This window comes from Salvelinus alpinus, chromosome 17 (assembly GCF_045679555.1).
Source record: "Salvelinus alpinus chromosome 17, SLU_Salpinus.1, whole genome shotgun sequence".
Lineage (NCBI taxonomy): Eukaryota > Metazoa > Chordata > Actinopteri > Salmoniformes > Salmonidae > Salvelinus > Salvelinus alpinus.
The window spans coordinates 1,644,816-1,658,092 of NC_092102.1; the positions used below are offsets into that span (position 1 = coordinate 1,644,816).

Consider the following 13,277-nt stretch of genomic DNA (forward strand, 5'->3'; position numbering starts at 1 on the left):
TACACATACCTATATAGACATACATATTTTTTAAAGAATATACCTTTATTATTATTCCCCGCAAACCCTGGTGTTTATTAGAGGTCGACCGATTAATCGGAATGAACGATTAATTAGGGCCGATTTCAACAATCGGAAATCGGTAATTTTGGACGCCGATTTTGTTGATTTTTATTATTATTATTATTATTTTTTACACCTTTATTTAACTAGGCAAGTCAGTTAAGAACACATTCTTATTTTCAATGACGGCCTAGGAACGGTGGGTTAACTGCCTTGTTCAGGGGCAGAACGACAGATTTTTACCTCGTCAGCTCAGGGATTCAATCTTGCAACCTGACGGTTAACCAGTCCAACGCTCTAACCACCTGCCTCACGAGGAGCCCGCCTGTTACACGAATGCAGTAAGAAGCCAAGGTAAGTTGCTAACTAGCATTAAACTTATCTTATAAAAAACAATCAATCAATCATAATCACTAGTTATAACTACACATGGTTGATGATAGTACTAGTTTATCTAGCGTGTCTTGCGTTGCATATAATCGATGCGGTGGCATTCGCGAAAAAGGACTGTCGTTGCTCCAACGTGTACCTAACCATAAACATCAATGCCTTTCTTAAAATCAATACACAGAAGTATATATTTTTAAACCTGCATATTTAGCTAAAAGAAATCCAGGTTAGCAGGCAATATTAACCAGGTGAAATTGGGTCACTTCTCTTGCGTTCATTGCACGCAGAGTCAGGGTATATGCAACAGTTGTGCCACGTTCAGCTGCAATGACTCCAACCAAACACTTCCTGTAGTTGTTGATCAGTCTCTCACATCGCTGTGGAGAAATTTTGGCCTACTCTTCCATGCAGAACTTATTTAACTCAGCGACATTTCTGGGATTTCAAGCATGAACTGCTCGTTTCAAGTCCTGCCACAACATTTCAATTGGGATTAGGTCTGGACTTTGACTAGGCCATTCCAAAATGTCTAATTTGTGTTTTTTTTGCCATTTTCATACAGACTTGATTGTGTGTTTTGGACCATTTTCTTGCTGCATGACCCAGCTGCGCTTCAGCTTCAGCGCATAGATGGATAGCCTGACATTCTCCTGTATAATTCTCTGATACAGAGCATATTCATGGTTCCTTCCATTAAGGCAAGTCATCCAGGTCCTGAGGCAGCAAAGCATCCCTAAACCATCACACTACCACCACCATGCTTGACCGTTGCTACAAGGTTCTTACTGTGGAATACATTGTTTGGTTTTCGCCAGGCATAATGGGACCCATGTCGCCCAAAAAGATATACAGTGCATTCGGAAAGTATTCAGACCCCTTGACTTTTTCCACGTTTTGTAACGTTGCAGCCTTATTGCAAAATTGATTTTATAATACAACTACTCATTCAATGGGTTTTCTTTATTTGTACTATTTTCTACATTGTAGAATAATAGTGAAGACATCAAAACTATGAAATAACATATATGGAATCATGTGGTAATATTTTAGATTCTTCAAAGTAGCCACCCTTTGCCTTGATGACAGTTTTTCACACTCTTGGCATTCTCTCAACCAGCTTCACCTGGAATCTTTTTCCAACAGTCTTGAAGGAGTTCCCACATATGCGGAGCACTTGTTGGCTGCTTTTCCTTCCCTCTGCGGTCCAACTCATCCCAAACCATCTCAATTGGGTTGAGGTTGGGTGATTGTGGAGGCCAGGTCATCTGATGCAACACTCCATCACTCTCCTTCTTGGTCAAATAGCCCTTACACAGCCTGGAGGTGTGTTGGGTCATTGTTATGTTGATAAACAAATGATAGTCCCACTAAGCCCAAACCAGATGGGATGGCATATCGCTGCAGAATGCTGTGGTAGCCATGCTGGTTAAGTGTGCCTTGAATTCTAAATAAATCACTGACAGTGTCACCAGCAAAGCACCCCAACACCCTCACACCTCCTCCACCATGCTTCACGGTGGGAACCACAGATGCAGAGATCATCCGTTCACCTCTGCGTCTCACGAAGACACGGCGGTTGGAACCAAAAATCTCAAATTTAGACTCATCAGATCAAAGAACAGATTTCCACCAGTCTAATGTCCATTGCTCGTGTTTCTCATGCAAGTCTCTTCTTATTGTTGGTGTCCTTCAGTAGTGGTTTCTTTGCAGCAATTTGACCATGAAGGCCTGATTCATACAGTCTCCTCTGAACAGTTGATGTTGAGATGTGTCTGTTACTTGAACTCTGTGAAGTATTTATTTGGGCTGCAATTTCTGAGGCTGGTAACTCTAATGCTCTGCAGCAGAGGTAACTCTTGGTCTTACTTTCATTGTGGCGGTCCTCATGAGAGCCAGTTTTATCATAGCGCTTAATAGTTTTTGCAACTGCACTTGAAGAAACTTTAAAAGTTATTGACATTTTCCGGATTGACTGACCTTCATGTCTTAAAGTAATGATGGACTGTTATTTATCTTTGCTTATTTGAGCTGTTCTTGCCATACTATGGACTTGGTCTTTTACCAAATATGGTCTTTAATCTTCTTTATACCACCCCTACCTTGTCACAACACAATGGATTGGCTGAAACGCATTAAGGAAAGAAATTCCACAAATGAACTTTTAACAAGGCACACCTGTTAATTGAAATGCATTCCAGGTGACTACCTCATGAAGCTGGTTGAGAGAATGCCAAGAGTGTGCAAAGCTGTCATCAAGGCAAAGGGTGGCTACTTTGAAGAATCTCAAATTTAAAATACATTTTGATTTGTTTAACACTTTTTTGGTTACTACATGATTCCATATGTTTTATTTCATAGTTCATAGTATTATTCTACAATGTAGAACATTTAAAAAATAAAGAAAAACCCTGGAATGAGTAGGTGTGTCCAAACCTTTGACTGGTACTGTATATCTCATCAATCGACATACAATACTCCATAATGACAATGCGAAAACAGGTTTTTAGAAATGTTTTCTAATTAGGCCTTACTGAGGAGCTCAGTGACATTCAATGTGGCACTGTCATTGAATGCCACCTTTCCAACAAGTCAGTTTGTCAAACTTCTGAGTTTTGGTTGAAGATCTGATAACATTCAGTATCAAAAATATGCTAAAATAGAGAAAATCAGTAAGTGGGCAAATACTTTTTCATGGCACTGTATATCACCTTATGTGCTATGTATAATCCTTTATCATGCACGACATAACATTAACAAGAGGATATCTACTCATAGGAAGTGTCTCCAAAAATCCCTACAAAATGTATAAATAGTAAATACAATGCACCAAAACCTTTCTAAATAGTTTAATTTGTGTTGTCAGAAAGGCTTGGGGGGAGACTTCCAACTCACCTTAGCTTTCCCGTTGACTAGCACTCCGAGGTTCCCAGGGTAGTCGGCGTTCCGGATGTCCAGGTCGTGAGGCGACACGTACAGCTTCCTGTTCCCTGGGCCGAAGAACTGCATCTCCGTCAGCCCTACCTGGCACCTGTTCCCCCAGTTACTCAGGATCTCCATGGTGACGTACACGGTGGGTGGTGCCTCCACCGAGACCCGCCTCCTCTGCCACCATGACAACGACAGAACTTCACGAGTCAAGCCAACCGTCACTTCATAAAGTACATCATAGGAATAGAACACTATTATATCTCCCTTTGTGTGTGTGTGTTTGGTGTTTTCGTGTGTCTCTCTCTCTCTCTCTCTGTATTTAGCCTTCACTGTCTGTCTCACCTATTTACTCACCGGTGGTTTGCTGTTATCCGTCTTCACTGTCTGAGGGATTTCAAAGTTTGTGCCTGCCTCTAGTTTCTCCAACGCCTTTAGTAGTCTCTGCTGTTGCCTGAAAGAAAACGATTACTCATCAATTCTTTCACCACATCAATAGTCTTTGACCTGGCTCTTGGTGATTATCTATGGAAATGGATGCATGGTCACTGACAGTTCTTGAAGACTCCCTACAGCTTTGTTGACTAAACCTGCTTCAAGGTCAGAGAGGGTTAGGTTATCACTTACAGGTTTCTGATCGTTAGAGAGCCTCGATCGGAGGTATACAATTACTGGTGCTCTGGCGCCGCCCATCCAAGACATTACCACGAGTTTTGTACTGTACTGCAGTCTGTTCATGGTGTTATTATCCCAGCATAGTACACAAGCATGACGGAGTTAGTTATGCCAGTGTCTTTCTAAACTGTCACCAGTTAAGACTATGTCTGGCCACTTCCCGATACGCAAACTAGCATACCTTATAGATGATTTCATTCTCTGTAGTATGCTATTGTGGATACTATTGGAACATAGCCATTCAATGTTTTTTCCTTTGTGACAGTCAAGGATAGTCAAGAGATTAGTATAGACCCGGATCATGAGATTAGTATAGACACGGATCATGAGATTAGTATAGACCCGGATTTGACACCCCTGGTACAGACTTAGATAGTAACTTAGATTTCTGTCCTTATTCCTCTCTATATGCATAGAGTGTAGTGACAGCAGTGTGTAATGTTGCAGTACACTACCTGGGATCCATGAGGGTGACTCTCTGCATGGCTCTGGTCACCCCACTTTCATCTTTGTCGTCATCGTCGTCACGCAGCGAGCCGTTCATCATCTGGTATCCCATCACCTGTGGATTTACAATGGAGGAGCACAATGGAGTTAGACCTAGCGAGGATAATAGCCTAACTAGATTCAACTAAATGTAGAAAAGATTAGAAAATAAGAGAGACAGGGATAGGCTAGACTGTAAAACATCAATCACAGCAGACAGGTCACAAGAAGACATCACAACCCACTAGTTGACCCAGCACAGCACACTCTGGTTGTGCCCATAGAAATATCATTACATTCATTCATTCATTCTATTTCTATGGTTGTTATCTGTCCTACCGGGGTGCGGCTGAAGGCCCTGGGCTCGGGGCTCTGCAGTGGGCTGTTCTCTCTCTGCAGGGCCTGGAGCACCCTGCACGCCGTATCCTCCGAGTCGCGCTCCTCCGAGTCGCGCTCCTCCGAGTCGCGCTCCTCCGAGTCTCGCTCCTCCGAGTCGCGCTCCTCTTGGGAGGCCTTCCTTGCTGCAGACAGGGGGCGCTCTACATGATTCCACGGCCCTGAGAGAGCGAGTGGGGTCAGAGGGTAAGAGAGAGAGAGAGAGGGAAGGAAAGAAAGAGTCATACTCTTGAAACACAGTTCAGGGACCATTGTACACTTGACTGTTGTTTACTATGCAACAGCTATTTTCTAATAAGGCCTCTTAGGTTTACGAATGACATGAATACAGGGCAGAACATACGTTGAGGATCTCTGCCATCCCTGCACTCTTTTGAAGAGGGCCTGTCCAGAGTTTTGCTCTTCACCAGCAGAGGCTTGGCGGGTATGTAGGTCTCCAGGTTGTCTTTCCTCTTGGCCGACAGCGAACGCTCGATCTTACGGCCTGCAACATAATGGAAAAAAGGTAAAGAAAGGTCAAAGAATAGAGACAATCTGAAGCAAATGCCAGGCTCAATAAAATCTCTATAAGTGCCGTCCTCTACTTGTCTCCTTCCTTTCAACTGCAATGATATAAAAGACCTGGTGGGTAACTCCTCAGTAGGCAGCCACCGTATTACTTTCACCTATCTTTTCATTTCAGATCAGTGCAAATAAAGGGGGGGACAAGGAAAGGTAGCCACTATAGTTGATTGTTAAGATGCACCCCTGGCTGAAAAACATTACTGTATATCGTAATCCATACAGGATATCGTAATCCATATTGTTGGAGTACCTTTAGGAGAGGGCCCAAAGTCCAGCACTATAAGGTCTGCAGGGTCATGAAGGCAGCCTTTGGGCACAGTGGCTCGCGGATGGTTTATGTTAGTAGATGTTTTGTTGGAGGAGGAAGGAGGCAGACCTAGCTCTTCCAGGCTCTCCGTGCTCTCCTCCCTCTCAATCTGCTCCTCCACCCACTCCTCGTCTGACTCCTCCCCCGCCGACCCCCGGCTGCAGCTGCGTCGCCGCACGCTCACCTCCAGGCTCCGTCGAAGCACCTGAGCACCAAAAAACACCAGGGGTATGTATGTTTAATTGAGTTGAAATGGTAATGAAAAGTACATGCATTTCCTCCTCTGTTTCAAAATGTTTTCATCCCGTTTTGTGACCAAATGAACACTACTCAGCTCTCACGTCACTGCATTGTATGTAACACTAACCACAAACAAGGTTAACACTGAGCTATAACGCAAGTTGAAGAAACAGGGCAGTTCTACATTTTACGTGCCATGATTTATATCGCTCTGAAGGGGAGTGTCTGCTTGACGTAAAAAGGAAATGAAAAATGTTGTAAATTAACACTAAAATCAGCGCACTCCGGATAGAAATCTATGATTTACGGCAACATATAATCTGGTGATATGTAAATGGTGAAGATTGCTGTATTTCTTGCACTTTGGTTGCCCGGATCAGTGTCTTGGACACTATCTTAGGGAGAGAGAAGAGGGAAAAGAGGGAGAGAGAGAGAAGAGGAAGCAGAGGAGGGAGAGAAAAAAAACCAGTCGATCTCTCACCTTGACCTCGTTAATGTTGAGTAGGACACGTTCGCTTTGATGTTCAGGCTCCGCCTGGCTACCTCCTCGGCCATCAGCCCTGGAGCCAAACGAACGTGACACCTTACAGGATTCTCGCCGGGAGTGGGGACTATGAGGAGAGCGTGGACTCGACCGCTGGAGAGGAACAGGGTGAATACAGAGCAGAGTGAGATGCAATCATGCAAACCCAGACTGACAGCTGCATTTGACACATACAGATACTGGCACACACCATCGAAATGTGGCAGAAAGAACAGTAAACCCCCACGCACGCTCGAGCCTGATGGGCATTGTTCTCTTCCTACTTTACCTCCATCTCTATGCTGTCGTAGGGTTCAAAGTCTTCAGAGTACCGTCTCTCTGGAGATATCCGCAAACAGGGTCCTTATATTGATCGAGTTCTGCAAAGATGAAAATAGAAAACACAATATTATTCACAACACAAACAGTACATTCTATTCCATTTGTGAGGAAATGTCTATGATCATGGATTTGTTCACTAGATCTATCCAACCATACATCAGGGTTAGGCTGTGTAAAGACCATTAGAAATAGAATGACTAGATTATATTTCTATGGTGTAGACTAGAATGGCTGTACCTGAACCCATTCTCTCCTCTGCACTTTTCCCAGGGCAGTGAGACTCTTCTTCCTGCTGTTCACCTCCAGATTGTGGATTTCCTACTCTGCTAGCTGCGAACCCCTTCTGGAGGCATCTGGTGATGAGTCAGAGGCAGAGAGCGCAAAGTCACTGCACATGAGCAGTCAAGTCCGCCGTCAAATGAAGAGCAGAGGTTCCATAGCACAGATGGTTCCATAGCGCACAGAGGGGGGAAAATGGGCACCGGTTATAACTGTCACTATCATTTATTCAACGGCCGAGGGCATAGGATTATATCATGCTAACTGAGGGGTGAGGTGGTGTTCTGCTGGTAATGTGCCACAAGGACGCTACGAAGATTAGTGTAGTCATAAAGTATTTATAAACAGGGACGTAATCTACAATAGCCTAACAAGGATTTAGTATTGTAGCAAAGATGGTTTGTAGTCTATACTCAGTCCTGCATGCTGTGTACCAGCCATGTGTGTAGCTCTCAGAGCGGGCGGTGGCGAAGTGACAGACTTCTGGTTGGGTCTCTTGGTCTGCTTGCTAGCGTTAGCATTAGCCCCATTCAGATAGATGGAGAAGCCCTGCTCCAGACAATCTAGCTCAATCTCCTTTGGCTCTTTAGTTTTCAGTCTCTTTAAGATCCTATGGGTTAAAGGTCAAAGGGTTATCATCACTAGGAAATAAACACATTTTCATAATAAGTGGTTTATGAATCTTTGAAAATTTGATTTTAAAAAACACGTTTTAAGTCTGTTTTCATGTTTTTTGTATGCATGTGAGAGAGCATAATATTATATATGCAAGCAGGTCAAACGAGCGGAGCCTAATCCCTAGAAACCAAATTGCCCTCACAGTTTGCGTGTCTGTGTCACTCATACATCATTTGTGTCACTCAATCTCTCAGCACAAGGACCTAATCAAAGTCTACCGTATCTATAAATTTAAGTATTAGACTACTGACAGTCAGCTACTGTGTCCTCTAAGTGTACCTGAAACTGCCTCTCCAGATAACCGAAACAGTTCTTTCACTTTGTTGTTTTGTATTTTGAAGTGTTCACTTTCATTAAATAAGATGAACACTTACCACGCTGCACCTTGGTCCTCTCTTTCTCCCGACGACAACCGTTACAGAACCACCCACCAAAAAAGGACCAAGCAGCGTGGTAACAGGCAGCAGCAGCAGGAGCAGCGCTATAAGGAGGAATGGACATGGGAGGACATTCTGGACAGCAAGGGTTGCTACACATGGGAGGAGATCCTGTCTGGAAGGGATCGCCTCCCATGGGAACAGGTGGAGGCAGCCAGGAGAGAGGAGGCAGCAGCTAAAGGGAGCCAGCGCTTTGAGGGAACACGGCTGGCAAGGAAGCCCGAGAGGCACCACCAAATATTTCTTGGGGGGGGGAACACGGGGAGTGTGGCGAAGTCAGGTAGGAAACCTGCGCCAACTCCCCGTGCTTACCGTGGAGAGAGAGGGACCGGGCAGGCACCGTGTTATGCCGTTAGGCGCACGGTGTCCCCGGTGCGTGTGCATAGCCCGGTGCGGTACATTGCAGCGCCTCGTATCGGCCGGGCTAGAGTGGGCATCGAGCCAGGTGCCATGAAGCCGGCTCAGCGCATCTGGTCTCCAGTGCGTCTCCTCGGGCCGGTGTACATGGCACCAGCCTTACGCATGGTGTCCCCGGTTCGCCAGCACAGCCCAGTGCGGGCTATTCCACCTCGCCGCACTGGCCTGCCTACGGGGAGCATTCAACCAGGTAAGGTTGGGCAGGTTCGGTGCTCGAGACCTACTGTGCGCCTCCAGGGTCCAGTATGCCCTGTTCCTGCTCCCCGCACTCGCCCAGAGGTGCGTGTCCCCAGCCCGGTACCACCAGTTCCGGCACCACGCACCAGGCCTACTGTGCGCCTCCAGGGTCCAGTATGCCCTGTTCCTGCTCCTCGCACTCGCCCAGTGGTGCGTGTCCCCAGCCCGGTACCACCAGTTCCGGCACCACGCACCAGGCCTACTGTGCGCCTCAGCAGGCCTGAGCCGCCCGTCTGTCCAGCGCCGCCTGAGCCGCCCGTCTGTCCAGTGCCGCCCATCTGTCCAGAGCCGCCTGAGCCGCCCGTCTGTCCAGCGCCGCCCGCCAGTCAGGAGCCGCCAGAGCCGCCCGCCAGTCAGGAGCCGCCCGCCAGTCAGGAGCCGCCAGAGCCGCCCGCCAGTCAGGAGCCGCCTGCCAGTCAGGAGCCGCCAGAGCCGCCCTCCAGTCCGGAGCTGCCTCTCAGTCCGGAGCTGCCCCTCAGTCCAGAGGCGTCCTTCAGTCCAGAGGCGTCCCTCAGTCCCGTGGGACCATTTATTAGGGTTCCCAGGCCAAGGTCGGCGGCGAGGGTCTCAGCTCAAAAGACGCTACTGAAGCGGACTAAGACACTGGTGGAGTGGGGTCCACGTCCAGCGCCAGAGCCGCCACCGCGGACAGATGCCCACCCAGACCCTCCCCTACAGGTTCAGGTTTTGCGGCCGGAGTCCGCACCTTGGGGGTGGGGGGGTACTGTCACGTTCTGACCTTAGTTCCTTTGTTTTGTCTTTTGTTTTAGTATGGTCAGGGCGTGAGTTGGGTGGGTTTTCTATGTTAGTTTTTCTATTTCTGTGTTTGGCCTGATATGGTTCTCAATCAGAGGCAGCTGTCAATCGTTGTCCCTGATTGGGAACCATATTTAGGTAGCCTGTTTTCTGTTGGGTTTTGTGGGTGGTTATTTTCAGTCTTTGTGTGTCTGCACCAGATAGAACTGTTGTGGTTTTCACTTTGTTGTTTTGTATTTTGAAGTGTTGACTTTCATTAAATAAGATGAACACTTACCACGCTGCACCTTGGTCCTCTCTTTCTCCCGACGACAACCGTTACAGATAGGCATACTTGTATGCACCAAACATTGAATCCATAGACTGTTTCTTTTCACAATGTACATCTGTAATCCGATCATCCAATCAATTCGGCAGGGACATATGCGGGATGCTACCCTCCACAGCATGGCCTTTGCTCCAGATCAAAACTCCAAACCTACAACTTAATATTGCCCAAAATTAACTGGAGGGATTACTGCTACCAAGGTTTCCTTTTTCCAAGCTATACGGAGGGTGCTCTAGCAAACTAACAGCAGCGACCTGAGGACACCATCCAACCTGGAACTGAGTGAGTAGTGCTTGGTCTCATGCAATTTTGAAAGCCCAGAAGAAAAAGGAAAAATATAAAAATAAAAACAAAGTACATTACAATTATATAAACTACGCAAAAAAAGAAACGTCCTCTCACTGTAAACTGCGTTTATTTATAACTTAACGTGTGTAAATATTTGTGTGAGCATAACAAGATTCAACAACTGAGACATAAACTGAACAAGTTCCACAGACTAACAGAAATGGAATAATGTGTCCCTGAACAAAGGGGGGGTCAAAATCAAAACTAACAGTGAATATCTGGTGTGGCCACCAGCTGCATTAAGTACTGCAGTGCATCTCCTCCTCATGGACTGCACCAGATTTGCTAATTCCTGCTGTGAGATGTTACCCCACCTCTTCCACCAATACACCTGCAAGTTTCCAGACATTTCTGGGGGGGAATGGCCCTAGCCCTCACCCTCCGATCTAACAGGTCCCAGACGTGCTCAATGGGACTGAGATCCGGGCTCTTCACTGGCCATGGTAGAACACTGACATTCCTGTCTTGCAGGAAATCACGCACAGAACAAGCAGTATGGCTGGTGGCATTGTCATGCTGGAGGGTCATGTCAGGATGAGCCTGCAGGAAGGGTACCACATGAGGGAGGAGGATGTCTTCCCGGTAACGCACAGCGTTGAGATTTCCTGAAATTACAAACAAGCTCACTCCGATGATGCTGTGAAACACCGCCCCAAACCATGACGGACCCTCCACCTCCAAATCGATCCCGCTCCAGAGTACAGGCCTCTGTGTAACGCTCATTCCTTCGACGATAAACGCAAATCCGACGATCACCCCTGGTGAGACAAAACCGCAACTCGTCAGTGAAGAGCACTTTTTGCCAGTCCTGTCTGGTCCAGAGACGATGGGTTTGTGCCCATAGGCGACGTTGTTGCCGGTGAGGTCTGATGAGGACCTGCCTTACAACAGACCTACAAGTCCTCAGTCCAGCCTCTCTCAGCCTATTGGTGTGATGTTCGGATGTACCGATCCTGTGCAGGTGGTGTTGTTACATGTGGTCTGCCACTGCGAGGACGATTAGCTGTCTGTCCTGTCTCCCTGTAGCGCTGTCTTAGTTGTCTCACAGTACGGACATTGCAATTTATTGCCCTGGCCACATCTGCAGTCCTCATGCCTCCTTGCAGCATGCCTAATACATATTCACACAGATGAGCAGGGACCCTGGGCATCTTTCAGAGTCAGTAGAAAGGCCTCTTTAGTCCCTGTTTTCATAACTGTGACCTTAATTGCCTACCGTCTTTAAAATGTTAGTGTCTTAACGACTGTTCCACAGGTGCATGTTCATTAATTGTTTATGGTTCATTGAACAAGTATGGGAAACAGTGTTTAAACCCTTTGCAATGAAAATGTGTGAAGTTATTTGGATTTTTACAAATTATCTTTGAAAGACAAGGTCCTGAGTTTATTTTACTTTATGGGACTGAATGCGGAGTTAAGGCTGCCAGGCTTGCATGGACAGACCAGATACAACTTCAATTAGCACTGAGGTGTGAAGTGAGAGGTGTCGAGGCCTTTGGGCCCAACAAGTGGCAGGAGTCTTTGAAGCCCCCTCCAGCTGTTCAAAGACCATCCACTAGCATTTTCTACAAGAAATCTGCCTACAGAAATAAAAGATTCTCCCAAGTGGGTGTGACACCTAGTCCCGTTGCCTGCTGCAGTGCTGCTTGGATTCCACCTGGCGATCTGTCCACCATCTGCCCTGGCCTGTCTCGTACAGGTAACCCCACCACACTCAACCCTCTCTCACCTCCAGAACTCTGGCACTGTTGGGGCGAGTGACTCTGAACTTACAATGGCTAGCCCCAAATCGTTATATATATTTAAAAATTATTTTCCATTTTGCTATTTGCCTCATTACTTTTTTATTTAACCTTTATTTAACCAGGTAGGCCAGTTGAGAACAAGTTCTCATTTACAACTGCGACCTGGCCAAGATAAAACAAAGCAGTGCGACAAAAAACAACAGCAGAGTTACACATAGACAAACGTACAGTCAATAACATAAAGGAAAGATTTTTCTATTTAAGTACAGTGTGTGCAAATGTAGAAGAGTAGGGAAGTAGGCAATAAAAAGGCCCTAGAGGCGAAAATAATTACAATTTTGCATTAATACTGGAGTGATAGATGTGCAGATGATGATGTGCAAGTAGAGATACTGGGGTGCAAAAGAGCAAGAGGGTAAGTAATAATATGGGGATGAGGTAGTCGGGTGTGCTATTTACAGATTGGCTTTTGCCCTGTTTATCAAAAGTGTTGGAATAACTTGTCAATAATCAACTGACTGGCTTTCTTGATGCCTATAGTATTCGCTCTGGTATGCAATCTGGTTTCCGCTCAGGTTATGGATGTGTCACTGCAACCTTAAAGGTCCTCAATGATGTCACCATTGCTCTTGATTCTAAGCAATGTTGTGCTGCTATTTTTATTGACTTGGCCAAAGCTTTTGATACGGTAGACAATTCCATTCTTGTGGGCCGGCTAAGGAGTACTGGTGTCTTTGAGGGGTCTTTGGCATGGTTTGCTAACTACCTCTCTCAAAGACTGCAGTGTATAAAGTCAGAACATCTGCTGTCTCAGCCACTGCCTGTCACCAAGGGAGTAACCCAAGGCTCGATCCTAGGCCCCACGCTCTTCTCAATTTACATCAACAACATAGCTCAGGCAGTAGGAAGCTCTCTCATTCATTTATATGCAGATGATAGAGACATACTCAGCTGGCCCCTCCCCGGATTTTGTGTTAACCTCTCTAGGGGGTGTGGGATGCTACCGTCCCACCTGGCCAACATCCAGTGAAATTGCAGAGCGCCAAATTCAAAAACAGAAATACTCATTATAAAAATTCATAAAACATACAAGTATTACACATTTGTTTAAAGATTAACTTCTTGTTAATCCAACCACAGT

At 46.1% G+C, this 13,277-nt stretch overlaps 1 protein-coding gene across 3 annotated transcripts in view; it reads right to left on the reverse strand.

The window, feature by feature from the left end:
* LOC139541941 (katanin-interacting protein-like) overlaps nucleotides 1–13,277 on the reverse strand; it is a 40,626-nt gene that overhangs the window by 24,010 nt on the left and 3,339 nt on the right. For all 3 annotated transcript variants that reach the window (XM_071346859.1, XM_071346857.1, XM_071346858.1), the window contains exons 2-10: nucleotides 7,149–7,264; nucleotides 6,859–6,949; nucleotides 6,528–6,683; nucleotides 5,750–6,011; nucleotides 5,279–5,419; nucleotides 4,879–5,096; nucleotides 4,509–4,615; nucleotides 3,736–3,832; nucleotides 3,346–3,555 (exon numbers count right to left, since the gene is read on the reverse strand). In XM_071346859.1, coding sequence (XP_071202960.1) covers nucleotides 3,346–3,555; nucleotides 3,736–3,832; nucleotides 4,509–4,615; nucleotides 4,879–5,096; nucleotides 5,279–5,419; nucleotides 5,750–6,011; nucleotides 6,528–6,683; nucleotides 6,859–6,864 — 1,197 coding nt within the window. In that variant the 5' untranslated portion in view covers nucleotides 6,865–6,949; nucleotides 7,149–7,264. The remainder of the gene's footprint in view (nucleotides 1–3,345; nucleotides 3,556–3,735; nucleotides 3,833–4,508; nucleotides 4,616–4,878; nucleotides 5,097–5,278; nucleotides 5,420–5,749; nucleotides 6,012–6,527; nucleotides 6,684–6,858; nucleotides 6,950–7,148; nucleotides 7,265–13,277) is intronic.